At 47.2% G+C, this 27289-nt stretch overlaps 3 protein-coding genes across 4 annotated transcripts; 1 reads left to right on the top strand and 2 right to left on the bottom strand.

The window, feature by feature from the left end:
• AAAS (aladin WD repeat nucleoporin) lies at positions 1-15573 on the top strand. Of its 2 annotated transcripts, XM_067009387.1 has the most exons (16): positions 1-261; positions 4537-4664; positions 7435-7490; positions 7791-7882; positions 8076-8122; positions 8375-8473; positions 8795-8938; positions 13164-13284; positions 13625-13749; positions 13934-13994; positions 14178-14268; positions 14504-14597; positions 14685-14752; positions 14908-14989; positions 15098-15182; positions 15314-15573. In XM_067009387.1, the coding sequence occupies exons 1-16, from the start codon at positions 139-141 to the stop codon at positions 15539-15541; spliced, it is 1644 nt and encodes a 547-aa protein (XP_066865488.1). In that variant the 5' UTR covers positions 1-138; the 3' UTR covers positions 15542-15573. The 2 variants fall into 2 exon arrangements, with proteins under 2 accessions (XP_066865488.1, XP_066865489.1); XM_067009388.1 differs by lacking the exon at positions 4537-4664.
• Positions 15574-15846: 273 nt separating this feature from the next.
• Positions 15847-23701, bottom strand: MYG1 (MYG1 exonuclease). The gene is made up of 7 exons (XM_059082125.2): positions 23435-23701; positions 23145-23257; positions 19867-20026; positions 16774-16926; positions 16515-16637; positions 16216-16397; positions 15847-16063 (listed from the first exon to the last, which is right to left on the bottom strand). Exons 1-7 carry the CDS (start codon positions 23663-23665, stop codon positions 15865-15867), a joined length of 1161 nt encoding a protein of 386 aa, XP_058938108.1. The 5' UTR covers positions 23666-23701; the 3' UTR covers positions 15847-15864.
• Positions 23702-23948: 247 nt separating this feature from the next.
• On the bottom strand, positions 23949-27267 carry PFDN5 (prefoldin subunit 5). Its single transcript, XM_059082139.2, has 6 exons — positions 27128-27267; positions 26818-26920; positions 26476-26507; positions 25343-25417; positions 25138-25243; positions 23949-24152 (listed from the first exon to the last, which is right to left on the bottom strand). Exons 1-6 carry the CDS (start codon positions 27197-27199, stop codon positions 24076-24078), a joined length of 465 nt encoding a protein of 154 aa, XP_058938122.1. The 5' UTR covers positions 27200-27267; the 3' UTR covers positions 23949-24075.
• Between the last annotated feature and the right edge of the window lie 22 nt (positions 27268-27289).

Genomic DNA, 27289 nt, shown 5'->3' with positions numbered 1-27289 from the left:
ATTCACTTCCGTTGAGCTTTGCATAGCCGTTTGTCCCGGGCGGCTACCCGTACGCATCCTAATCTAGCCCGGGAACTAAGAGTCGGCGGAGCGGGATCCGGGAGTTCGCTCAGTCCGGACGTCTTCGGGAGCGGCAGGATGTGCTCCCTGGGGTTGTTCCCTCCGCCGCCGCCTAGGGGACAAGTCACCCTATACGAGCACAATAACGAGCTGGTGACGGGCAGTAGCTATGAGAGTCCGCCTCCCGACTTCCGTGGCCAGGTGGTCAGGGCGAGGAGGGAGGAGACCTACAGGCATGGGGGGCAGAGTCGGAGATAATGGGGGAGCAGAGGCAACGTGATAGGGGCGGGGTCGAGGTCCCCAGACTGGAGTATTGGAAACAGCCTGGCCCAGGCTGGAGAAGAATAGAAGGGCTGGGATGTATTTGAGAGCTGGGATTGGAGGATGAGGGATGCTGAGGGGTTGTGGGGCGGGCCTAGTGGGAACGGAGAGTGAGGGCGAATCTAGGGGATGTGAGGGTGCAGGAGGAATTTTGAAAAGTTGGTACAGTATCTGGGAAAACTGGGAAGGCACAGCCTGGGGAGTTTTTTCCTGTGGTGTTTCTGGGAAGGAAAAGGAAGAGAAACTTACGTTTATTGAGCGTTTGCTTGGAAGAAAGAGGCTCTGAGTCAGGTGTTCTCCACAAATGTTTTAATAATGTGATTTAATAATCACAGCCAGCCTATGAAATATTATTCTAGTTTTACAGATAAGGGAGCTAAGACCTGTTTCCCTGCCCCACAAGTGATATATATATATATATTTTTCTTTTAACATCCTTATTGGAGTATAATTGCTTTACAATGTTGTGTTAGTTTCTGCTGTATAACGAAGTGAATCAGCTGTATGCATACATATATCCCCATATCCCCTCCCTCTTGCGTCTCCCTCCCACCCTCCTTATCCCACCCCTCTAGGTGGTCGCAAAGCACCAAGCTGATCACCCTGTGCTATGCAGCTGCTTCCCACTAGCTATCTGTTTTACATTTGGTAGTGTATATATGTCAGTGTTGCTCTCTCACTTCGTCCCAGCTTACCCTTCCCCCTCCCTGTGTCCTCAAGTACATTCTCTACATCTGTGTCTTTATTCCTATCCTGCCCCTAGGTTCATCAGAATCTTTTTTTTTTTTTAGATTCTATATATATGTGTTCGCATACGGTATTTGTTTTTCTCTTTCTGACTTAATTCACTCTGTATGACAGACTCTGGGTCCATCCACCTCACTACAAATAACTCAATTTCGTTTCTTTTTATGGCTGAGTAATATTCCATTATATATATATATGCCACATCCTTATTATTTTTTTAAATTTATTTTATTTTATTTATTATTTTATTTTTGGCTGCATTGGGTCTTCGTTGCTGCGCACGGGCTTTCTCTAGTTGTGGCGAGCGGGAGCTACTCTTCGTTGTGGTGCGCGGGCTTCTCATTGCGGTAGCTTCTCTTGTTGCAGAGCACAGGCTATAGGTGCATGGGATTCAGTAGTTGTGGCATGCAGGCTTCAGTAGTTGTGGCATGCAAGCTCTAGAGCGCAGGCTCAGAAGTTGTGGCTCACAGACTTAGTTGCTTTGCGGCATGTGGGATCTTTCCGGACCAGGACTCGAACCTGTGTCTCTTGCATTGGCAGGCAGATTCTTAACCACTGCACCACCAGGGAAGCCCACATCTTCTTTATCCATTCATCTGTCGATGGACATTTATTTTGCTTCCAGGTCCTGGCTATTGTAAATAGTGCTGCAATGAACATTGTGTTACATGAGTCTTTTTGAATTATGGTTTTCTCAGGGTGTAGTGGGATTGCTGGGTCATATGGTAGTTCTATTTTTAGTTTTTTAAGGGACCTTCATACTGTTCTCCATAGTGGCTGTATCAATTTACATTCCCACCAACAGTGCAAGAGGGTTCCCTTTTCTCCACACCCTCTCCAGCATTTATTGTTTGTAGATTTTTTGATGGCCATTCTGACCGGTGTGAGGTGATACCTCATTGTAGTTTTGATTTGTATTTCTCTAATGATTAGTGATGTTGAGCATCTTTTCATGTGTTTGTTGGCAATCTGTATATCTTCTTTGGAGAAATGTCTATTTAGGTCTTCTGCCCATTTTTGGATTGGGTTGTTCGTTTTTTTGATATTAAGCTGCATGAACTGCTTGTATATTTTGGAGATTAATCCTTTGTCAGCTGCTTCATTTGCAAATATTTTCTCCCATTCTGAGGGTTGTCTTTTAGTCTTGTTTATGGTTTCCTTTGCTGTGCAAAAGGTTTTAAGTTTCATTAGGTCCCATTTGTTTATTTTTGTTTTTATTTCCATTTCTTTAGGAGGTGGGTCAAAGAGGATCTTGCTGTGATTTATGTCATAGAGTGTTCTCCCTATGTTTTCCTCTAAGAGTTTTATAGTGTCTGGCCTTACATTTAGGTCTTTAATCCATTTTGAGTTTATTTTTGTTTATGGTATTAGGAAGTGTTGTAATTTCATTCCTTTACATGTAGCTGTCCAGTTTTCTCAGCACCACTTATTGAAGAGGCTGTCTTTTCTCCACTTTATATTCTTGCCTCCTTTATCAAAGATAAGGTGACCATATGTGTGTGGGTTTATCTCTGGGCTTTCTGTCCTGTTCCATTGATCTGTATTTCTTTTTTTGTGCCAGTACCATACTGTCTTGATTACTGTAGCTTTGTACTGTAGTCTGAAGTCTGGAAGCCTGATTTGTCCAGCTCCGTTTTTCTTTCTCAAGATTGCTTTGGAAAAAAAAAAAAGATTGCTTTGGCTATTCAGGGTCTTTTGTGTTTCCCTACAAATTGTGCAATTTTCTGTTCTAGTGTGAAAAATGCCATGGTAATTTGATATTTATTTATTTTATTTATTTATTTTTGGCCATGTTGGGTCTTCACTGCTGTACGCAGGCTTTCTCTAGTTGCAGCAAGCAGGGGCTACTGTTCGTTGCAGTGCACGGGCTTCTCATTGTCGTGGCTTCTCTCGTTGTGGAGCATGGGCTCTAGGCACATGGGCTTCAGTAGTTGCAGCATGCAGGCTCAGTAGTTGTGGCTCATGGGCTCTAGAGCACAAGCTCAGTAGTTGTGGCGCACAGGCTTAGTTGCTCCGCAGCACGTGGGATCTTCCCGGACCAGGGATTGAACCCGTGTCCCCTGCATTGGCAGGTGGATTCTCAACCACTGTGCCACCAGGGAAGCCCCTAGAGTATTTTTAAAAATTAATTAATTTATTTATTTTTGGCTGCATTGGGTCTTCGTTGCTGCATGCAGGCTTTCTGTAGTTGCAGTGAGCGGGGGCTACTCTTCATTGCAGTGCACGGGCTTCTTATTGTTGTGCAGTGGCTTCTCTTGTTGTGGAGCACAGGCTCTAGGTGCACGGGCTTCAGTAGTTGTGGCACACGGGCTTCAGTAGTTATGGCTCGTGGGCTCTAAAGTGCAGAGTCAGCAGTTGTGGCACACGGGCTTAGTTACTCTGTGGCATGTGGGATCTTCTCAGGCCAGGGCTAGAACCTGTGTCCCCTGCATTGGCAGGTGGATTCTTAACCGCTGCCCCACCAGGGAAGTCCAGCCCCTAGAGTATTTTTAATTTCAGTAATTGTGTTGTTCATCACTGTTTGTTTGCTCTTTAGTTCTTTTAGATCCTTGTTAAATGTTTCTTGTATTTTCTCCATTCTGTTTCCAAGATTTTGGATCATCTTTACTATCATTACTCTGAATTCTTTTTCAGGTAGGTTGCCTATTTCATCTTCATTTATTTGGTCTTGTAGGTTTTTACCTTGCTCCTTTGTCTGTAACATATTTTTTTTGTCGTTTCTTTTTTTTTTTTTTTTCTCTCTCTTTTTGATCGTGGTGCTGTATTCCTGTCTTACTGGTTGTTTGGCCTGAGATGTCCAGCACTGGAGTTTGCAGGCAGTTGGATAGAGCCGGGTCTTGGTGCTGAGATGAGGACCTCCGGGAGGCCTCATTCTGATTAATATTCCCTGGGGTCTGAGGTTCTTTGTTAGTCCAGCAGTTTGGACTCGGAGCTCCCACCACAGGAACTCGGGCCCGACCTCGGGCCTGGGAACCAAGGTCTTGCAAGCTTCATGGCATGGTTAAAAAAAAAAAAAAAAAAAAGAAAGAAAGAAAGAGAAAAAGGAGCAGTACAATATCAAAGAATAAAAAACAAAATAAAATTAGAAAGATAAAAAAATATATTAGGAAAAATAAAACTATAGTTGAAGCAACTGGGTGCTGGGGGTTCCTCCCGTCCCCTTAGGTGTCCATGGTTCCCCACCAGTGCCTGGTAGGTGCCCTAGTTGTGAGGAGACACGAATTCCACATCCTTCTAGTATGCCATCTTGACTCCGCCCCTCTCCACAAGTGTTATATTTGTGGAAATGGGAAACAGGTCTCTGGAGCCTCTTACCCTCAGCACTGCTGAGGGTTGGAGATGGCAGGAAGTTCAGTAGAGATCTAGGAAAGAGACTGACTCACTGTCATACCTCATTTCTGGCTCTAGTGGATCAATCTTCCTGTCCTAAACCTTACTAAGGATCCCCTGAAGACCCCTGGGAGGTTGGACCATGGCACAAGAACAGCCTTCATCCACCACCGGGAACAAGTGTGGAAGAGATGCATCAACATTTGGTGAGACATGGCAAAGGGTCTCCTGGGCCAGTGGTCTGCAGATCCTGGAGGCAATGAGGTCACCACCCCTCTGCCTTGGGCTTCCCGGCCCTCTCTAGCTCAGAGCTGTGTATCATTCAACATATCAAATTATCAGTCCTTTTTGTGGAACTCAAGGCTGTGCAACAGTAGTTCCATTTCATCTCCAGTGACTTGCTTTCCTTTTGGGTTTAATTCTGTGAACCTGTTCCCTCCTTATGTCATTATTACTTTCTGAGCCTTTACCTGAAGCTCAGCAAGGTTAGGTATAAGGTTGCAGGGAATAATCTCATACATAGGTCATTCATTTTTCACATGTAGGAGTGAAGCCTGGATTGAATTCCTGGCTGTGCCACTTTTTAGCTGTGTAACCTTGGTCAACGTTACTTAATCACTCTGTCCCTCAATTTCATCTGTAAAAGGGAGCCTATCTTACAAGGTTGTAGTGATGATTAAATGAGTAAAACACTTAGAACAGTGCCTGGCCCATATTAATCCCATCAAGAGTTAGCTATTATTATTATTATCTTCATCATCATCATCATATGTAGGATGAATTCCTACAAATGAAGTAGCTGGGTTCAAAGGGTATGTTCATGTGTAATTTCATGAGCTATTGCCATATAGTCCTCTGTTTAAGTTGTACATATTTACAGACCTACCAACAGTGTATGAGACAGCTATACTCCAATAAAAATTAAAAAACAAAACAACAAAACAAAGATAGTGTATGAGAGTGCCTGTTTCCTAACACATGTGCTATCAAGCTTTGATATTTGATATTGCATTACAGTTTAATTTGCATGTCTCCTTGAGTGAAGCTAAACATCAAGTCATGGTCTGAAAAGCTATTCAGTCCTGGGTGCTTTCTCACTTTCTGCCTCTCTAGCTGCTGCTTCTCTTCCTTCTCTCTCTTAAATGTTGGTGTCCCTAGGCTGGACTTGTGATTGATGCTCCACAACTGGGTGTTCACTTGTCTGCCCAACACCCTCACTCAGATATTCCACAGGCTTCATACACTCAGCATGTTCAAAATCAATCTCTTCATTTTCCTCTCTAAGCCGGCTTCTTCCTTGTGTTTTTCATCTCAAGGAATGGCCTTCCTAGTCATATAGAAGGAAGTGGTTTGAATGTAGGCTCTGGAGCAGGCATACAGGTTGAATCCTGACTCTGCTAGTTCCTACTTAGTTCACCTTTGATAATTAACCACTTCACACTCTCTGTTCTCTCATCTAAAAATGCTGATGATAACAATACCTATTTTGTAGAGTTGTGATAAAGGCTGAATTAGATGATGCATGTGACACATCTAGCCCAGCCCTGGCACAGTGTAAGCAGTATTAGATGCTATAATTATCACCTGGGTGTTTCCCTTGATATTGCTCTTTCTTTTTTTTCAAAAATTTATTTAATTTATTAATTTTTGGCTGTGTTGGGTCTTTGCTGCTGCACGCGGGCTTTCTCTAGTGGCAGTGAGCGGGGGGCTACTCTTTGTTGCAGTGCGTGGGCTTCTCATTGCAGTGGCTTCTCTTGTTGCAGAGCACGGGCTCTAGGCGCACAGGGTTCAGCAGTTGTGGCACGTGGGCTCAGTAGTTGTGGCTCGTGGGCTCTAGAGCACAGGCTCAGTAGTTGTGGTGCATGGGCTTAGCTGCTCCACAGCATGTGGGATCTTCCCAGACCAGGACTCGAACCCATGTCCCCTGCATTGGCAGGTGGAATCTTAATCACTGCACCACCAGGGAAGTCCCCGATATTGCTCTTTCCCTTACTAATGTCTAATTAGTCCTCAAATCCTGTCCATTCTACTTCCTCGAGCACTCAAATCTGTCTTCTTTTCTCCATCCCCAGTGGTTCAGGACACTTTGGCCGTTCTTCTAGATTCCTGAAGTAGCCTCTTAACCCATTTCTTTCTCTCCATTTTTTTCTCTTCTAATCTGCAGCCAGACTGATCTTTCTAAGATGCCAATGTGATCAGTTTATTCCTCAGCTTAAACTCCTTCTGTGGCTTTCCATTCACTATCTTAGGGCAAGTCTTTTTTTTTTTTTTAATAATTTGTTTCTTAAATTTATTTTATTATTATTATTTTTTATAAATCTACCTATTTATAAATCTGTTATTTATCAATTGATCTATCTATTTTTTCTAAATCTATAAAATTTATTTTTGGCTGCGTTGGGTTTTTGTTGCTGCGTGTGAGCTTTCTCTAGTTGCAGTGAGCGGGGGCAACTCTTCGTTGCAGTGCGCGGGCTTCTCATTGCGGTGGCTTCTCTTGTTGCTGAGCAGGGGCTCTAGGCACGCGGGCATCAGCAATTGTGGCGCTCGGGCTCAGTAGTTGTGGCTCGCGGGCTCTAGAGCACAGGCTCAGTAGTTGGTGCACGGGCTTAGTTGCTCCACGGCATGCGGGATCTTCCCGGACCAGGGCTTGAACCCGTGCCCCTGCATTGGCAGATGGATTCTTAACCACTGTGCCACCAGGGAAGTCCCTTAGGGCCAGTCTTGACTCCTTGATCTGTGCACAAAGCCCTGAAAGACCTCTAAGCCTTAGTTACCTCACTGGAGGACAATTTACATATTGTCCTTTCATGGGTCCAATGAAAGGACTATATAAAGTACATGTCACATAGTTGTCACTCATTAAATGTGAGTGTTCTTATTTTTAGTACATGTTTATTGAGTGAATGAATAGATGAACTTAGAGAGGAGACTGAAGGGATCAAGAGTAAGTGACTCACAGCTCCCTCTCCTCTTCAGGCGTGATGTGGGACTTTTTGGTGTGCTGAATGAAATTGCAGACTCAGAGGAGGAGGGTAAGTGTGTTTACTTCCAGCCTTCTCTAGTTTTATGGTTGCCATCTCACCTCCATAGTCTCCCTAATTCATCCCAATACCTGTTGGCCCAGTGCCTTTCCCTTTAGCCCTGTATTTCCCGGCCCATTTGACTCTGCTGATGCCATCTTCTCTTCCCCTCTGCCTACCCCCATGTGTCCAGAGCACTTGTTGGGTGGAAGGATCTGGGGAGTGCTTGCCCTAGCTCATCCCTCACCTAGGAGGATGCCCAGTGAGAACCCTGTGAACGGTTTAATCACAGCTGCTTTCTCAACCCCACAGTGTTTGAGTGGGTGAAGACGACATCCAGCTGGGCCCTGGCACTCTGTCGATGGGCCTCCTCCCTCCATGGGTCTCTGTTTCCCCATCTGTCCGTAAGTTTGGCTTCCTCCCCTGGCCCTCCCTGGCTGCTGCTCCCCCACTCCCACCCCCTCTCCACTTCCTATGTCTTAGGGTCAGGGTGTGATAACACTGCAGAGGGTATGAATGGTCCAGCTCCCCTATGGGAGCATTGAGGGGATAAGCTCCTTTTTCCCAGTGCAACCTCTATCCTCTTTGTTATTACAGCTCAGGAGTGAAGATCTGATTGCTGAATTCGCTCAAGTCACAAACTGGTGAGTGTACAAGCTCTGGAGCTTTTGTGGGAAGCAAGTCTTGAACGTTGGAACTTCTTCTGGGGAGAGGGAAATCAAGGCAGAGACTCCTCACACCCCTTTCCTGACTGCTCCCCACATTCTCCCTCCTACCTCCCCCCAAAAGAAAGAAAAGCAGTGAAAAATAATACTGTCCTCACACGGAATGGAACCTGAGCTCTGGGCCGGGTATGGCGAGGTGCAGGTCGGGACTCACTCTCACTCCTGCCCCAGGTCCGGCTGCTGCTTGAGGGTCTTTGCGTGGCACCCACACACCAACAAGTTTGCGGTGGCCCTGCTAGATGACTCCATCCGTGTGTATAATGCCAACAGGTATGTGGGGGGCACGCTGGGTGGACTCGGATTCTTCAGTCTCCATCGGTCAGTCCCCACTTCCTTCTCCAGCCTTGGTGCCCAGGGAGTCCTGCAGTTCTTGGGCCTGGTCCGTGGCTCCTTCCAGAACGGGTCAGGGAGGCCCCACAACTGGATGCATCCTCTTTCCAGATCCAATCTTTATCCTGTCCTCTGTCCCACAATACCCACAGGCCCTGGATGATCAGCTTTCTCTCTGGATTTCCCTCCTCAACCACAACTCGGGTCCCCTGCGCCTTAGTGTCCCTGCTTTGACCGCATCCCCCTCCCCTTTCACCCCAGCACTATAGTCCCCTCCCTGAAGCACCGGCTGCAGCGAAATGTGGCAGCCCTGGCCTGGAAGCCCCTCAGTGCCTCCGTCTTGGCTGTGGCCTGCCAGAGCTGCATTCTCATCTGGACCCTGGACCCCACATCCTTGTCTACCCGGTGAGTCCCAGCAATCTCTCTCTTACCTTGGCCTGAGGGTCGTGGCCATGCTGGGGTGGTGAGGAGGTCTGGAAGAAGAAGTTCTTTTTCTTCACAGTACTTCCCAGGGCTATGAGAGAAGCAGACCTCAGGCCAAGGTGGAGGTGCTGAGAAGATCTAATCTAGAGAAAGGGACAGAACTGGAGGCTTCTGGGATTGTGGGGAGTTTGTACCTATGGATCATGGATTGGAAAGACTGTCTCTTTCAGAGGACTGCCAGATGTAGGTTTAAAGGAAAGGGGGAAGGGAATTAATTTGGATAAAAGCTGAAACCGATGAAATTGGAAAATATCCCCCTGAGGACTAACTAAATATAAAACCAGAAACTGGTTCTTTAAATTCTGAATAAAGAAGAAAACCTTTTGGCCAGCCTTATTAAGGTAAAATAGAAAATCAAAGTACACTATTTTCAAAATGGGAAAGGAGAGATAACCACAAATATGGAAGAAAATAGAATTATTAGAGCATATTATATATAAGTTTAGACTAACAGATTTGAAAACCTAAAGGAAATGTTTGTCTAGAAAAATATATGTTATCAAAGTGGACTGTAAAAGCAATTAAAACAGATGAGCTCTACCCCTAAAAACAGATGCCAGGCTGAGATGGTTTTAAGAGAGTTCTATCTAATTGTCAAAGAAAAGATAATCTCCATGTTATCTGAACTAATCCAGATCATAGAAAAATTTGGAAAGCCTCCTGATTTGTTTTATTTTCCTTTTAATAAACTTTGTGCATAATTTTAGATTTTTAGAAAAGCTGCAAAGATAGTAGAGTTTTGGTACACCATTCACACCATCATTAACGTCTGATATTACCATGTTAGATTTGTCAAAACTAAGAAACTGACATTTGTACATTGTTATTAACTAAACTCCAAACTTTGTTCTGATTTCACCAGTTTTCTCATTAATGTCCTCTTTCTGTCCTAGGATCAATCCTGATTTATTTCTTTTTATACAAATCTTTTTTAAAAAATATATTTTATTTATTTATTTATTTGGCTGCACGGGTCTTTAGTTGTGGCACTCGGGATCTTTGTTGTGGCATGCAGGATCTTTCATTGTGGCGCATGGGCTCTCTAGTTGTGGCACACAGGCTCTAGAGCACACGGGCTTGGTTGCCCTGTGGCATGTGGGATCTTAGTTCCCCGACCAGGGCTCGAACCCACGTCCCCTGAGTTGGAAGATGTATTCTTAACCACTGGACCATCAGGGAAGTCCCCATCCTGATTTACTTCCATAGAGCTAATGTAACCTAAACCTGACAATAGGTGGTATAAGAAAATATTTGAGCATAGATTTTATTTATTTAGTTAGTTACTTACTTCCCTCCTTTCCTCCTTCCTTACGTTACTTCCTTACCATGCCTCGCGGCTTGCGGGATCTTAGTTCCCCAACCAGGGTTTTTTTTTGTTGTTGTTGTTTTAAATTTTTATTGCAGTATAGTCAATTCACAATGTTATGTTAGTTTCTGCTGTACAGCAAAGTGAATCAGTTATACATATACATATATCGACTCTTTTTTTAGACTCTTTTCCCATACAGGCCATTACAGAGTATTGAGTAGAGTTCCCTGTGCTATACAATAGATCCTTAGTTATGTATTTGATATACTGACCAGGGATTGAACCTGCACCCTTGGCAGTGAAAGCATGGAGTCCTAACCGCTGGACTGTCAGGGAATTCCCCTGAGCGTAGATTTTTAAAACACTTAATAAAATATTAGCAAATAGAGTCCAAAAGCAAACTATTCACCATTAGGAAATCTATTAAAATGATTTGTTACATTAGCAAATTAAAGGAGAAAAGTGTTTATATAAATAAATGCCCTTCTCAATAAGCAGACATTCAGCTGAATACATAAAGTAAATAGGAATACAAAGAGACAACCTAAAGAGTATATATGCAAAATCAGTGGCTACCATATTGAACAGTGAAACAGGAAATACTAAAGGTATTTCCAATAATGTCAAGATAAAGACAGAGATGTCATTATCACCATTATTAACCAACATTATTTGTGGAGGTTCTTTTGAGGGCAGTTAAGACAAGAAAAGGAAACATGGTAAAGTCTTGTGAAAGAAGAGAAAATTGTTTTTATTTGACGATGATATGATTTTAAACCTAGATAAGACAAGAGATTCAACCAAAACAACCTATTTAATCTAATAAGAAATTTAAGTAGTAAGGTAACTGGATCCAAGAAACTGAAAATGTAATAGCTTCCCTTTGTACCAATAATAATCAGTTGAGAAATTGCAATGGAAAATATGTTCTATTTACAATAGGTACAACAATTACTATAGATTACTAGGAATAAATTGTTAAGTTTATTTAATCTGTTAGACATCTGAAGAAAGTGGTTGAAGAATATTAAACAAGAGCTGAATTAATAGAGGGATGTGTTATATTCCTGGGTAGGAAAATTTAATCATGAAGATGTCAAATTAAGTGTATTTCCCATCAGAATTCTGCTGGTTTTTGTTTGTTTTTGTGAACTGGACAAAATAATAGAGTTTTTATGAAAGAATAAATGTGGAAGGTTGCCAAGAAAAGTTTGAAAAGGAACCATATTGAGAGGAGATTTGCCCTACCAGGTATTGAAATATTTTATGAAATTATAGTAGTAGAAAGTTATTGGCATAAGAGCAAACATCAGTGTAACAGAACAACATTCAGGAACAGATCTAGGAATTTATGGAAATTTAATATATGATGAATTTGGATTTGCATTGTAATAGAGAAGTTTAGATTTTTTGTTTGTTTTTTAGTGGTTTTGGCATAATTGGCTATCCATTTAGAAAATAATACAGTTCGTCCTTGCTTTACACTTTATATACAAATAAATTCCAAGCAGACAAAAGAACTAAATGTAAAAATAAATAAATAAAAGGACTAGAAGAATGTATAGAATGCTTTTTGGCCCATTCAGAATTATAGTATTATAATAATAATAATTATTATTTTTTGGCCGCACCGTGACGCTTGTGGGGTCTTAGTTCCCTGACTGGGGATTGAACCCTGGCCCTCAGCAGTGAGAGCGTGGAGTCCTAACCACTGGACCGCCAGGGAGTTCCCAGTATGCTAGTATTATTAAAGTTGAAATGTTTGATAATATCCAATACTAGCAAGACTAGGAAAACTACTAGTAGAGTATTTGTGGTACGGACTTTTCAGAAAGTATTTGTTGGCACATTTATCTTTTGAAAGGTTCAAGCCTTTTTTTACCTGCAATTCCTTTTTTAATACTCTATTCTACACAAATAATGACAAGAGTACATAAAAATATAGGGAATATTTTTTGCAGTACCGTTTGTAATAAAAAATTACAAACAACTGAAATATCCGTTTGTGGTGGCATGACTGAATAAATTATAGTTCATCTATTCAGTGGAATACAGTGGGACCACTGAAAAGAATGAGATGGATCTCTGTAAACTGATGTATTGTAAAGTTAAGAGAGTTAGTTGTAGACTGGTGACCTAAGACCTCAGTAGAGCTTAAGGTGGGTATAGTTGGGAGGAAAACGGACAAGGGTGGCATTAATTTGGCTAGTAGCCTGAACCTGTCAGGCCAAGTATGTGGCTCCGGAGATACAGAGCTGACGGACACAGCCGGGGTGCTCAACTAGTTCCCAGTCTAGTGGGGGAGGTTGCCACATGCGCCATCTTTGATGAGGAGAAAATGATGTGGGAGCACCGAGGAGGGAAGCTAATTCTGACAAGGCAGAAAGACAGATTTAGGAGCACAGGATGAATTCTGGAGAGTGGCAGATAACTGTAGGAAGAGAAGAGATTGGAACCTTGAAGTGACGGCACGGATTATCCCATGCTCCAGGCAGGATGGTCCTGTGGGGAGAGGGCTCTCATCTAGAGCAGAACATGCATCTCCCTAGCCCAGTACCTTCTAGCTTTACTGGTCAAAAGTTTTTGTCTCTTTCAGGCTCTTTTGTCCCTTTCACCCATCTTCCTTTCTGGACCTCCTGATAGTGACTGCCCTTCCTTCCTTCTTGTTTTGTTCTTTTTCTTCAACTTGCATGATCCTTATTCATTTTCCCCAACTTGGATTTGAACTCAGAGGGGCCATTGGGATTGGGAAGTTTTAGCAGGAGGAGGCAAGGGAATAGAATCATGGGGCTTTCTTCCTGTTGTCTTCTGACTGCACACCCTGTTTCCCCTCGGCAGACCCTCTTCTGGCTGTGCCCAAGTGCTCTCTCACCCCGGGCACACGCCTGTCACCAGCTTGGCCTGGGCCCCCAGTGGGGGTCGGCTGCTCTCAGCTTCACCTGTGGATGCTGCCATCCTGGTGAGTTGGTCCCCACGCCTCTTTCGGTCATTTCAGCAGCCCTCAGACTTGAGGAGAGACTTTTCTTTGCCTGGTGGTGGGAAATACCCTGGGGGAAGGAGAGGAATAGCTGTCCATTCAGTCTTAGACATACCCAGGGGAAGGCGCTGCACCAGCCTGACTCCTCAGATGTAGATTTCTGTCTGCTCTCAGTATAAACATAACCCTATTTCCTGTTTTAAAAGTCCCTTTCCCACGTCCTCCCCTCTGGTTCCTCGTACCTTAAGGAAGGGCGGCCCTTCGTGGGATGGTAGGGATGCTTGAGTCTCCCCCTGCCTCACTCTCTTCCCCTTTCTCCTAGGTATGGGATGTCTCAACAGAGACCTGTGTTCCCCTTCCCTGGTTTCGGGGAGGTGGGGTTACCAACCTGCTCTGGTCCCCGGATGGCAGCAAAGTCCTGGCTACCACTCCTTCAGCTCTCTTTCGGTGAGTAGGGGGAGGGCGGGGAGGGAGGCAGGAACGACCTAGAGAAAGGCACTAGGCTCCTGGAACTGCTAGTGCCACAACCTACTGTCCGCGTTCCCATTCACCTGAACGTGGGACTGACAAGGGAAGTCCAGGCTGTGACACCTGGAGTTCCTAAGCTGTGGCCTGCCTCTCTTTGGCACAGAGTCTGGGAGGCCCAGATGTGGACTTGTGAGCGGTGGCCTACCCTATCAGGGCGATGCCAGGTAGGAGGGACTGTGCGTCTCAGGAGATTGGGCCCTGCTCCCCCGGGCGTGTCCCCCCACCTCCTCTACTTCTCTTCCTCGTGTGCTTCCCTCCTGTATTCCCATAGACCAGGGAATACTGACAAGAAGGGAAGTCCGGGCTGTGACACCTAGAGTTCCTAAGCTTTTGCTCCCTGACACCAGACTGGCTGCTGGAGTCCCGATGGAAACCGCCTGCTGTTCACTGTGCTGGGGGAACCGCTGATTTACTCCTTGTCATTCCCAGAACGTTGTGGTGAGTCCAGGGAAACACTTCTGGATGCACAACATCTGGGGTAGTCGGAGGGAGACAGGAACCATCTGGAATATGCTGCTCTGAAGGATAAAGAGAAGTAAAGAAGCTTGGGGGAAAAAAAAAAAAGGAATAAGCTTGGGAGCCTTGAGAGGTGTTGATGCCTGTGATGGAGAGGAGGCAGGGGCCAGTGGGAGGCCCCTTTCTTGTCCTTAAGAGCCTCTGCCCTGATCCACAGGTGAGCGAAAGGGGTGCGTTGGAGGCGCGAAGTCAGCTACGATTGTGGCAGATCTGTCTGAGACGACAATACAGACACCGGATGGAGAGGAAAGGTGAGCTGGGTGGGCGAGGGAGGGGCAGTGAGACGAAGCTGGGAGGGACCACGCTAAGCCCTCCCAACCTGCTGTTCTGACCCATAGGCTTGGGGGAGAGGCTCACTCCATGGTCTGGGACCCAAGTGGGGAGCGGCTGGCTGTGCTCATGAAAGGTAAGAGGAGGGGAGGGAGGCCTTTGCTCAGGCCGCACCATCTTCCCATTAATTGACTGTTTCCAGGCCCTGGCTGCAGTTCTTCTCTGCCCCTGCCCCTGCCCCGGGATTCTGCCTCCAGAGTTCCTTCCTATCCCTGCATCCACTTCTTACAGGAAATCCACGGGTCCAGAATGGTAAACCAGTCATCCTCCTTTTTCGCACTCGAAACAGCCCTGTGTTCGAGTTACTTCCTTGGTAGGTGCTGGGCAGGTGTGGCTCGCCCCGGCCTCCCATACCAAACCCATACCCTCTACACCTGCCTTCTGCCTCCAGCAGCCTGCTCACCTTTCCTTCTGCCCCTAGTGGCACCGTCCAGGGGGAGCCAGGAGCCCAGGCCCAGCTCATCACTTTCCATCCTTCCTTCAACAAAGGAGCTCTGCTCAGTGTGGTGAGTAGGCCAGCTGCTGCGGTTGCCAGGAGTGGGCTGAGGAGCTGAGGGCTGCAGCTGCTGTGTGGCTCTGCTGTATGGCCTTCTTTGGGCTCAGACTGATCAGACTTTGCTTTCCCCTCTCTCTGCAGTGCTGGTCCACGGGCCGGATCGCCCACATCCCTCTGTACTTTGTCAATGCCCAGTTTCCACGTTTTAGCCCAGTGCTTGGCCGAACTCAAGAGCCCCCAGCTGGGGGCGGAGGCTCTATTCATGATCTGCCCCTCTTTACTGAGACATCCCCAACCTCTGCCCCTTGGGACCCTCTCCCAGGGCCATCCCCTGGTCGGCCCCACTCCTCTCACTCCCGCATTCAATAATAAAAAGTGTCCTTTTTTTGTTTTCCACTCAATTATGAGACTCTTACCCAGCACTGGGGTATACTGAAGAAGAAAAAGGCATGGACTCTGAGTTAAGATCTTGGCTCTTTCACTTTTTAGTCATTTCTTGTGAATTTGGTCAAGTTATTTACCCTTAGAAACTGGATACTTTTCAAATGATTTGGAAAGCAAAGCCGAGAAAATACCTAGCACAGGCTCTGGCACATAATAGATGTTGCACTTTTCCCAAGTTTCAGCAAGTTCCCAGAATGATGCAGGGCAGTAATGGAGCAATACTTCGTCAGTATGAGACAGAAGAGGTTTTATTGGACTAGGGAATTTGTGGGAGGCATAGGTGCTGGGCGCTGGGCCAAGGTGGCACGGGCCATGCTCAGGGCACCCTCTCGGGTACGGTGCCCACCAATGAAGCCACTGGCATGGACAAAGACACAGCCAGGAATCCCACTGACCTGGTCCAGGGCCTCATCCCGAAGACCCCGCCATGGCTCTGGTAGCGGCAGCCTATGAGTAAGCAGAAAGAGGGAGTTGGTGGGAGCAAACAAGAGGCCTTGAGGAGCTGGGAGAGGGGAGCAGAAGCCTAGGTTAGTGGCCTCCTCCTCTGATAGGGTTGAAACAGGCCTGAAGGGCTGCAGAGCGGTCCCCTAGGGCCTCACCTGCTCTGGAATGAATGGGGCTCCTTAGGCACACACTGTACCCGCCACTGTCCAGCCTGGTCCGTGTAGATAACAAAGGCGATGGTCCCCGGGGAGGACAGCCCCGATTCCAGGTGGTAGAGGTGCTCCTTCCAGGGGCATCCACCCTTCACCAATTCTATTATCTCCCCACTTGGGTCCACCTGAAAAGGAAGTGGAGCAGGGATAGAAGGTTTAGGGTAGGAGTGGGAGCCGCTGTTGGCCAGCAGCCCGCCAGGAATCACTAAGCTGAGCCACAGTGCCTCCTCCCAGGCCAGTACCTGGAACCGCTGGGCCAGGGCCTCTTCCACCAGGGCCCGGGCTGGCAGCCAGCTGTGCTGGTAGAAGTCTAGTCTCTGCAGAAACTCCTCTTGAACCAGGTCCATTGCACGCTTGAACCCGGCCTGGGAATCACATGAGAATTAGAACCACAATGCTGGCCCAAACTGTTAACTCTGCTAGGGCTTGACAGGGCAGCCTCTCTCATTTTCCCCAGAGTTCTCACGTGCCTCACGGTCTCTTCCCCACGGTCGTCCTCACCTCAGTGTCTTGGTTGGGCTGGTTCCAGGTGGGATTAAGCCGAGCAACACGGGCGCTCAGCGTAGTGGTCACTGCGTACCGAGGCTCTCCCTCCTCCCACTGAGAGATCCCATTGTCCACCGCATCCACCTCCTCCACGAAGTTCTCGTACATCTAAGGCAGCATAGGAGAAATGCTCTGGAGGGCGCCTACCATTTGCATAAAGCTTTATAGGTCTCAAAGTTTGTGCATACACAGTCTTTAATCTTTACTACAGCCCTGCAAGGATCTCCCAACATTTAACTGGATGAGGAGGGGGGGAACTGGGGAGTTCAGCAGCTGGCTAAAGGTCAGAGAGCATACAGTGCTGGGGCTGGAATTCAGATCACCTGATTTTTCTAATCCAGTGCTCACTCTAGTACCACTCAAAGCCCGAGCCAAGGCCAGCCTGTGTGGGGAGGGGGCTGCTGCCTTCTGAACAAGGAAAAGTCTAGATTCCATGAGGGGTTCTGTGGGAGTGGATCCTCATGGCCTGGGGGCGTAAACCTCCAGGTGGGCTGACCAGGCTATTCACTGATCCAGTTAAGAGGTATAGGAGGGGGGCTTCCCTGGTGGTGTAGTGGTTAAGAATCCGCCTGCCAGTGCAGGGCACAAGGTTCAAGCCCTGGTCCAGGAAGATCCCACATGCCGTAGAGCAACTAAGCCCACGATCCACAACTACTGAGCCCACGTGCCACAACTACTGAAGCCCGTGTGCCTAGAGCCTGTGCTCCACAACGAGAAGCCACCGCAATGAGAAGCCTGCACACTGCAACGAAGAGTAGCCCCCACTTGCCGCAACTAGAGAAAGCCTGCGTGCAGCAACAAAGACCCAACGCAGCCAAAAAAAAAACAGAGGTACAGAAAGGTCTGGCCAAGCACACCAATCAGGTGGGAGAAGATGAGTACTGGACCAGACATCAGGGCTGGGATGTGGTCCCAGGGAAGCCCATGATGTGCCATGTGGCATCAGCAGTTGCTGCATCTCCTGAGCCTAAAGAAATGGTAGAATGATGCCTCAAGAATCTGGGGACAGAAAATGATACAGGATATCAGTGTTTAATGCAAAATTGCCCAGTAAAATAGGCCTACATAGCAACACATCTGTGGTATGTACAAAAAGTGCTACTCTCAGGGAGAGTTGGAAAAGAAACTCCTTCCAGCACCTCTAGATCTGGACCCCAACCTGAGGCACAGTTACAACTTGGATGTAAGGGAATTCCCTGGCAGTCCAGTGGTTAGGACTCCATGCTTTCACTGCCGAGGGCCTGGGTTCAATCCCTGGTTGGGGAACTAAGATCCCACAAGCTGCGCAGCACAGCCAAAACAAAAAACAACAAAACTGGGTGTAATTCTAATAACTGAAAGATATAAACAGCTCATATAACTCAACATCAAAAAACCCCACAACAACCCAATTAAAAAATGGGCAGAAGAATTGAATAGATATTTTCCCAAAGACATACAGTTGGCCAACAGGCCATCAACATCACTAATTATCAGAGAAATGCAAATTAAGACCACAATGAGATATCACCTCACACCTGTCAAAATGGCTAGCATCAAAAAATACCACAAGTAACAAATGTTGGTGAGGATGTGGAGAAAAGGGAACATTTGTGCACTGTTGGTGGGAATGTAAATTGGTGCAGCCACTGTGGAAAGCAGTATGGAGGTCCCTCAAAAAGTTGAAAATAGAACTACCATATGACCCAGCAATTCTACTCCTGGGTATATACCCGAAAAAAACAAACACTAATTCAAAAAGATACATGTACCCCAATGTTCACAGCAGCATTATTTACAACAGCCAAGATATGGAAGCAACCTAAGTGTCCACTGATGGATGGATAAAAATGTGGTATACAATAGAATAGTACTTAGCCATAAAACAAAAAATGAAATTTTACCAATTGCAACAACATGGATGGACTTGGAGGGTATTATGCTTAGTGAAATAAGTCAGAGAAAGACAAATACTGTATGACATCACTTATACGTGGAATCTAAAACTGAAAAACTAGTGAATATAACAAAAAAGAAACAGACTCACAGATACAGGGAACAAATTAGTGGCTACCAGTGGGGAGAGGGAAGGGAGGAGGGACAAGATATGGACAGGGTTAAGTGGTACAAACTACTATGTAAAAAAGAAATAAGCTACAAGGATATACTGTATGGCACAGGGAATACAGCCAATATTTTACAGTAACTATAAATGGAGTACAATCTTTAAAAATTGTGAATCACTATGTAGTTACACCTGAAACATATAATACTGTACATCAACTATCCTCAATAAAAATAAATAAAATAAAAAGCCTTGGGCATAATTTAGTTCAATTGCTTAGAAACCCCTTTGCAGTAGAAGGGAAAATTGACCCAGGCAGTCTAAAACCTTAGTATTTCAGAAGCTCCAATTTACCGTTCATATTTCTTTAGTTTTGGATCAGAGAACTGAACTCCACAGCCTATCTGCAAAAAACAGAGTTGACTGCACCTGCACTTTGACTTGCTGAGAACTTCACATTAGCGGGGTCAAGTAGGTGTCCTCAGAATCATCGATCCAACACGCACACCAGGGATGCTAGCCCTGTTCCTTCCCCAACCACAGGCACCTGCTGAGCTGCCTGCAGGGGGCGCTGGTGGAACCAAAGAGGTTTTCATAATCAAACCCTTTCCAGTTTCCCAACTCAGTGTGCCTCCAGTGGATAAAGTGGTGCCCGAGATATGCTGCCCTCCACCTTCGGGGCAACCAGAACCTCAGCCATATGCTTCCAAACATAAGCAGCCTCCTCTATTACCAAGTTGTTGAACAACTTACATATGTCAGGTCATGCTTTATAGTTTTCAAAGCCCTTCCCCATACATTACCTCATCCACTTCTCACAAGCACCCCAGGATGGAGGCAGGAGAGAGATTAACCATTCCCCTGTGAGAAGATGGGCCTGACTGAGGGAGAGAGCAGTGGGCCAGCATGGGTCAGGAACCCCGACCTGAGCCCAATCCTGAGTGCCACTCCAGCCTGCCTGGTGGAGATCCATGTGGGGGGCATCTCTGTCCTTGAGTCCCCACCTTGTCATAGAGGGTGCCCACCATGCTGTCCTCTTCGCTAGTAACCAGCAACTGGGCCAGCAGCTTCTGCCCAAAGTGCAGATAGATGAGTCCCGCACTGCTCAGCTTGGTCTGCCACGGCTTCCCAGGGGACAGGGAGCTCATGGTCTCCGTGAAAGACCTGAGGAGCACAGGGAGGTGGGGCTGAGGCAGAGCTTCCCCGGTTCACCCAGTGTCGTGTGCATGTGCAGGCACAGTGAGGTGGGGCGGCTGGGGAATACTCTGGGAGTTGGGAGAAAGCCCAGCTGCGGAGGCTTTGGCTTGTCCACAGGGGTCAACATGGACTTGAGTTTGGAGTCTCCATTCACGCATTCATTCGACAATGGTTAACTAAATGCTTACCACATGCCAGGCTTTGTGTTGTAGACATTAGAGATGAAAAAACTAAGACCTGTCCCTGCATTCAAGTTCATCCTCCTAAGGTGGACACACATGCACAAACAACCAAGGGAATGCTCTAGCTAGTTATAAACAAGGAAAAGGCAGGAGGGACGAAAGGGTTCAGGAAGAGAGCATTCAGGTCATTTCTGAAAGATGAATTAGTGGGTGTTTGCCAGACAGACAAAGGATGAAGGAGAAAAGGCACTGCAGGTAGAGGGAACAACATATACAACAGCTAAGAGAAAGATTTCTCCATGGAACTGGAAGAAAGCAGCTTGGCTTGAGGAATGAGTGGTAAGAGATAAAGCAGGGGCCAGACCAGGCCAGGCCTTGTATGCTACACTTCAGAGTTTGGACTTCATCTGTAGGTAACGCAGAGCCACTGAGAGAGTGTAAGCAGGGCAGTGCATGTCAGAAAGAGCACTGTCCCAGCCAGCATGGAGAAGCAATGCAAAGAAATTACCTGCAGTGGCCAGGGTGAGTAAGGAAGGCAGGGTTTTGAATAGCAGTGCAAGAGAGGACACAAAAAAGGTATGAAAGTTGTTAGGGCAGTAGAAACTACAGCTGTAATTTCTAAATACCAGTCCATCAGAATCACCTAGGGAGCTCATTTTTTGGTTCTAATGATTAATGTTCTATTGCTTAGGGATATCATTTCATGGGTGTTCATTTTTTTTTTATTAAATTTTAATTTACTTATTTTTATTTTTGGCTGCATTGGGTCTTTGTTGCTGCACGCAGGCTTTTCTCTAGTTGCTGCGACCGGGGGCTACTGTTTGTTGTGGTGCGCGGGCTTATCATTGGGTGTCTTCTCTTGTTGCAGAGCACAGGCTCTAGGCGCGCAGGCTTCAGTAGTTGTGGCACTTGGGCTCAGTAGTTGTGGCTCACAGGCTCTAGAGCACAGGCTCAGTAGTTGTGGCGCACGGGCTTAGTTGCTCCGCGGCATGTGGAATCTTCCGGGATCAGGGCACGAACCCGTGTCCCCTGCATTGGCAGGCAGACTCTCAACCACTGCGCCACCAGGGAAGCCCTGGCAGGCGGATTCTTAACCACTGCACCACGAGGGAAGCCCCATGGGTGTTCATTTTATGTTTTATATTCCAGAAATGTTAAATATATTCTTTTACGTGTCAAACACTGCATAATTTTTTTAGAAAAGTATATAAAATTGGGACTTCCTTGGTGGTCCACTGGCTAAGACGCCACACTCCCAGTACTGGGGGCCCGGGTTCAATCCCTTGTCAGGGAACTAGATCCCACACGCTGCAACTAAGACCCAGCGCAGCCAAATACATACATACATATATAAAATAATTAGGAAAAAGGAAATAGTCAATAATGTCAAGTGCTGGGCTTCCCTGGTGGCGCAGTGGTTAAGAATCCACCTGCCAATGCAGGAGACACGGGTTCGAGCCGTGGTCCAGGAAGATCCCACATGCCGCAGAGCAACTAAGCCCATGCGCCATAACTACTGAGCCTGTGCTCTAGAGCCCGCGAGCTACGACTACTGAAGCCCGCGCGCCTAGAGCCTGTGCTCCTCAACAAGAGAAGCCACCGCAATGAGAAGCCCTCGCACTGCAACGAAGAGTATCCCCCGCTCGCCACAACTAGAGAAAGCCTGCATGCAGCAACGAAGACCCAACGCAGACAAAAATAATAATAATAATAAATAAATAATGTAAAGTGCCACAAAGAGGTCAGTTAAGGTGAGACCCTCAACCAGCAACCTGAGCTTGGTGTTGAGGTCACTGGTGCCCTTTCCACAAGCATTTCCAGTAGAGAGATTGAGAGAGAACTGGCTGAATGAATGAATAAATGAAAGGATGGATGAATGGAATGTGCAGCCAGGGTCAGCTCTTCTTTTGAAGAGTGGCTGAGAAGTGAAGGTGAGAGATTAGGCTGTAAATACCGGGAGCATTCCCTCCCGACATCATTTATGAAAGTAATACGTGTATTTAGAAAAAAAGGGAGAGAAGTAGCGAGGGAAGGAGAGAGAGAGGGAGAGAAACAGACTTAAAACAAAATAAAACCTCCTCATGACCCCTCGGAGATAACCACTTTATACAGTGTGGTATATATGAGGGAGGGTGTGGGTTTTTTTTCACTCCTTTGTTTTCAAGATGGGAGATGCTTAAGCAGCGTTCCCTGCTGTAGGCAAGAACTAGAAACCCTGCCATGTGAAGTCCCAGAGCAGAAAATGATACACTGAAAAGGTGCAAGCAAAAGGAAACAATGTCTCCTGAGTTGGGAGAAGGGAGCTGTTCAGGAGTGAGAAACTGAGGCTGTCCATGCAGGAAAAGCTCAACTTCCTTTAAAGGGAAGAAACAGGATCACTCACTAAGGTAGTTTGATGAGGCAGAGGCTTGAGGAGAGAGGAAAAGGACTGGAATGGTACTGTGGATAACGGGCTACCCTCGGATAAGACTGATTTCCCAGTGGAAGAGTGTCAATGACAAAGGAAGACAACACACACCTGAACTATCACCACCCACCACAATCGTGTGGGCCCAGCAGTCTGAGGTGGGGCAGCAAGGGCACATGACTGGATTAATCCCAGCTGGGGTATTCACTGGGGTGACGATGGGGCTGGTGGGAGAAAAGCCTGACTGAGCCAAAGAAGGAGGTGAGTTGGAAGGGGCCCAGGGACTGACCCGGGCCAATGGAGGCCCAAGGCCAGCTAGATGGGTGCAGAGCAGGTGGAGAGCTGGAAGCACGGAAGACGGTAGTCCCATGGGGCTCAAGAGTTTGCTTTCCAGGATGAGGCGGTTCCCTTCGCTGACGCGAACCACGGCAGTAGACTGGAGCACTGAGAAGAGTTGAAGTCAAGGAAAGTTAAAGAAATGGTAGTGGGAACCCACCTCTGGTGATGGTCATATCGGTGTCTCTGAGGGTCGTACTCGCCACCCACGTCTACCACGATGTCACAAGAAGCCAGTTTCTCGGGGTCCCGGGTCCGCACAATCTCTGCATCCTGCAGGGGACACAGGAGGTGAAGAGGCTGCCGGGGTCGCACGGGTAGGGGATTAATGTTGGGCTTCCAGGGAGCCGGGGAGGGGAGGAGGGTTTCTCGGGCGAGACCCCGTTAGGGGGACGCGATTTGCCTCGGAGACTCGCCGGCAGCCCCCGGGTCAGTTTGCGCTGCCCGTACCCGGTACTCAGGCAGGAGGCGCAGCAACGCGCACGCCAGCGCCTCATCGCAGTGGAAAGTGCCGTTGTGCGTCCCGATTCGGGGCGGGGCCATGAGGTGGCTGCGGGGTCGTTTGGAGAGTGGGACGGACTCCAGGCTGCGCTTGAGATGCGGGTTTCGGCGGCGTGGCGGCGGCGGCAGCGGCACCAGCAGCAGCAGAGGTACAGAACCGCGCAGGAAGCGGTGGCCCATGCAGCTTCCTGTGGGGAGGCAGGGCGCCGACCCGGAAGAGGAAGCGCCCGCGCAGCCCCCACTTCCTCTTGCCGGCCGTTTCCACGACAACCGGCCGCGCTGGGAGGGCGCGCAGCCCCGCACGGAATTTCGACCACGCTCCTCGAGGGGCCCCGGGTGGAGCCTCCAAGATGAGCACTGTATCACCCCTGCTTATCAGGCTCCAGGAGGGGCACACCCTCTCACCACCGCCCTCCCATCTCATCACCAGTCCCTTGCCTAATGCAAGAAAAGACCAACACTCTGCCCAACTGGCGTATTTATTAGCACTAAACACAAGACCCTCCTCTTTCCGCATTGCAGGAAACCACGCCCACAAAGTCCCAGGCCCCTGAAGCAGGCGCCCTATGTCCGATTTCTGAAACAAGTTCTCAGGCCTTGGCGGTAGCCTGAGGTGCTCCCAGGGCTGTGAGCTGCTGAATTTTCTGGCTCATCATCTCCACGACAGCTGTGGGAAAAAAGAAGAGTCAGACCCTGGTCAGGAGCTAAAAGGGAGAACCCAGAGTTAAGGAAAAGTGACAGGGAGACAACTACAGTTAATAAAACTTTTAACACAGTGATCCACTGTGGAGGGCACACACAACACAAATTTAGAGTCTAAAATGTGTCAGTAAATATGAGAACCACTGGGATATAAAAACGAACAAAATACAGTATGCAAATGAGTCAGATATAACCAGAAAATGACGTGGAAAAGATGTTTGCCTTTAGAACAGTGGTTCTCAATCCTGACTGTATAACAGAATCACCTGGGGAGCTTTTAAAAAAACATTGTTCCCCGGAATCCCTGCCATCCCCCACTGACTTACGGTTGATCCTTGAACAACAGGGGTTTGAACTGTGCAGGTCCACTTATTCGGGGTTTTTTTTTCAATGGTAAATTCTATAGTACTACATGATCCACGACTGGTTGAATGTGCAGTGCGGAACCAAGGATATGGAGGGCAGACTGTAAAGTTATATGCAGATTTTCTTCTACTTCACCAAGAGCTGGCACCCCTAACCCGCACACTGTTCAAGGGTCAATTGCAGTTGGTTTAGACTGGGCCCAGGTTCTCTTTTTAAACTCTCTGGGTGATTCTTAATGTGCAGCCAGGGCTGTAATTGCTAGCAGTTAGCTAGTTAGGGCTATATTTCTTTGCTGGGTGTTCATTTACATGCATCTTCTCCCTCATTCCATCCACACTAAATAGGAACTCAAACAAAAAAACAAAGACATGATTCCCTTTCTCTAAATTTCTCAAGCACCGGACACAGGAATCCATAAATAGTGGGTATGTAATGCACAGAATCTAAAGAATAACACATCAAGACACCAAAGAGAAAACCATGGTTTTAATCCAGCAAAGGGGACATCCCCATGGATCACAGTGCAATCCCTGTTTATTATGGCTGTACAAAGGGTTCAAAGAGGTGCCCAAGGCCAAGCTTACCCTGTTTCATAGCATGTTTCTCCTGCAGAGCTGGCTGGATTTTCTCCATTTGCTTGGTGAGGAAGTCTATCTTCCTCTTGAAGAAGTCCTTAGCATCCTCAGCTGTCTGCAAGATCAGAGGTGAATGAGGGGGTTAAGAGGAGACCCCATTCTGCACTCTAGAACTCCCCCTCAGAGGGGCATCCATATGCTTGCTTCCACTCACCTTCTCTACATAGTAGCCAGTTCCCACATCGATGAGCACATGTTCCACATCATGCAGCTTCCCAGGGACATACATCTGAGAAGCAAGGATTAAGGGAAAACTAGCCCAGCATGAGTCATGATTCCCTGTCAACTAGTGTGCTTGACTTCCTAAGACCCTTCTTCCTAAAAAGGTATAAGGCAGGAATTCCCTGGCAGTCCAGTGGTTAGGACTTGGCACTTTCACTGCCAGGGCCCGGGTTTGATTCCTGGTTGGGGAACTAAGATCCGGCAAGCCTCGGGGTGAAGCCACAAAAATTAAAAAATAAAAAGCTATAAGGCCCAAGGACCAAATAATCTGGAGGCCTACGAACTCCAAATGCAGAGAGACAGGGAAGTTGGTTCCTTATGGAGAAAATCACATATGCTGATCTTGCCCTCATCCCATCTGCCACCTTCCAAGAGTTCTTATAGTTCTTTCTGTTAGCCCTTCCAGAAAGACTAGAGTGATTTTTTTCCTGTTGCTGTTGAGTAGTTGAGTGAAAAGGCAGCCTCACTTTTCCTTTAACACTCCCAAACATGAATTAGCTAATTCCTGATGAATTTAATGTGCATTATTTAAGCAATCCCTCCTATGCTGCTATTCCTGTGTTTCCCTTTCAGCCTGTCAGTTCTCTGGTACAGTTTACAGGTGCCTTGTCATAACTTCCTCACTCAAGTAAAACATTCAACAGGTAGACACAATCCAGGTTTCTTAGTAACTACAGTTTAGGAATAAGAGCCACAGTTGAACTTAAATTGACGATTAATAAACAGAACCAACCCCCTTGTTTCTGTATCCTCTATTCTTCTATTGCTTATATTTTCGAAGTTATTAGTAGAACTGTAAACCACCAGTTCTACCTCCCTATTAGGTTATATCCTCAAACAGCAAAGGGAAATAATCACACCTCAATTCTACATATACCTGGGTGCTCACAAAGCATTAGCTGGATGTTGACCCCGGGTTAGACAGCAAAGCTAGGAAGCGTGTATAATAGCATTCTCAGAACCATCCGAGCACTCTGGAGTAATTAAAACCTCCCGTCCTTCTTTGCAGGTTAGGTGTGAGGAGAAAAGGCGAGGGCAGGGTAGCAGTTCCTGCGGAAAGGATACAGAACTCGTCAGTGGTACCAGTAATTCTTTCCCTGTGAAAGCAATTAAGACAAACAAGTGGGGGAGGTTGGCAGCTCCAACGTTTAGACATTAAAGGGAGTTTCAACACGGCACAGCACCTAGAGACTGTACGAAAAGGACGGAAATAGGGACAACAGGAGCAGAAGAATGTCCTGGACATTTCAATTCTAGGTAAGCAACATGCAAAGGGCTCCTGTAGCAGTATACAATACATTATGGACTGCTCTCTCGTCTCAGGCAAGGAAAACTGAATTAGGAGGCGGGAAGAGAGAAGCCGGCTCGCCACATCCCCCAGGTTGCCTTCACACGCCTACCCCGTACCCTCGTTGCTTTTGTTCAGCACGTTCAGACAGTCCTTGGCTTCCACATACTTGGTCTGTACCACCTTGAGCTGGGCAATGGACGTGGACAAGAACTCCACTTCCTGCAGAGGATGGGAATGAGAGTCAGTGTGAGGGCTGGCGGGAGAAGGGGGCACAGCCGGAGAAGGGGCGGGTCCTGAGACCGCGTGGAGGTCTCGCCTGGGAAGGGAAGCCTCCCCAGCTGGGGAGGAATGGAGTGGGGCGAGGGAGTACGCGCGCTGGGGAGGGATGTGATGCGGCAAAGGGGTGTCTCTGGGGCCCATCCCCACCTGGTCCAGCTGGTTCTTGAGCATTTCTAGCTGCGGCAGAGTCAGCTCGGTGATATTAACCGACTGCGCCATGCTGGGAAGGATGACTTATGAAGCAGAAGCCGGCCGGGCGAGCAACGCTCTAGCCATCCTCTGTGCATCTCTATGGCTGCGCCTGGAGGC

This window comes from Kogia breviceps, chromosome 12 (assembly GCF_026419965.1).
Source record: "Kogia breviceps isolate mKogBre1 chromosome 12, mKogBre1 haplotype 1, whole genome shotgun sequence".
Classification (NCBI taxonomy): domain Eukaryota; kingdom Metazoa; phylum Chordata; class Mammalia; order Artiodactyla; family Physeteridae; genus Kogia; species Kogia breviceps.
The sequence above is the reverse complement of the archived record's forward strand: the minus strand, read 5'-3'. Positions and strand labels throughout refer to the sequence as shown.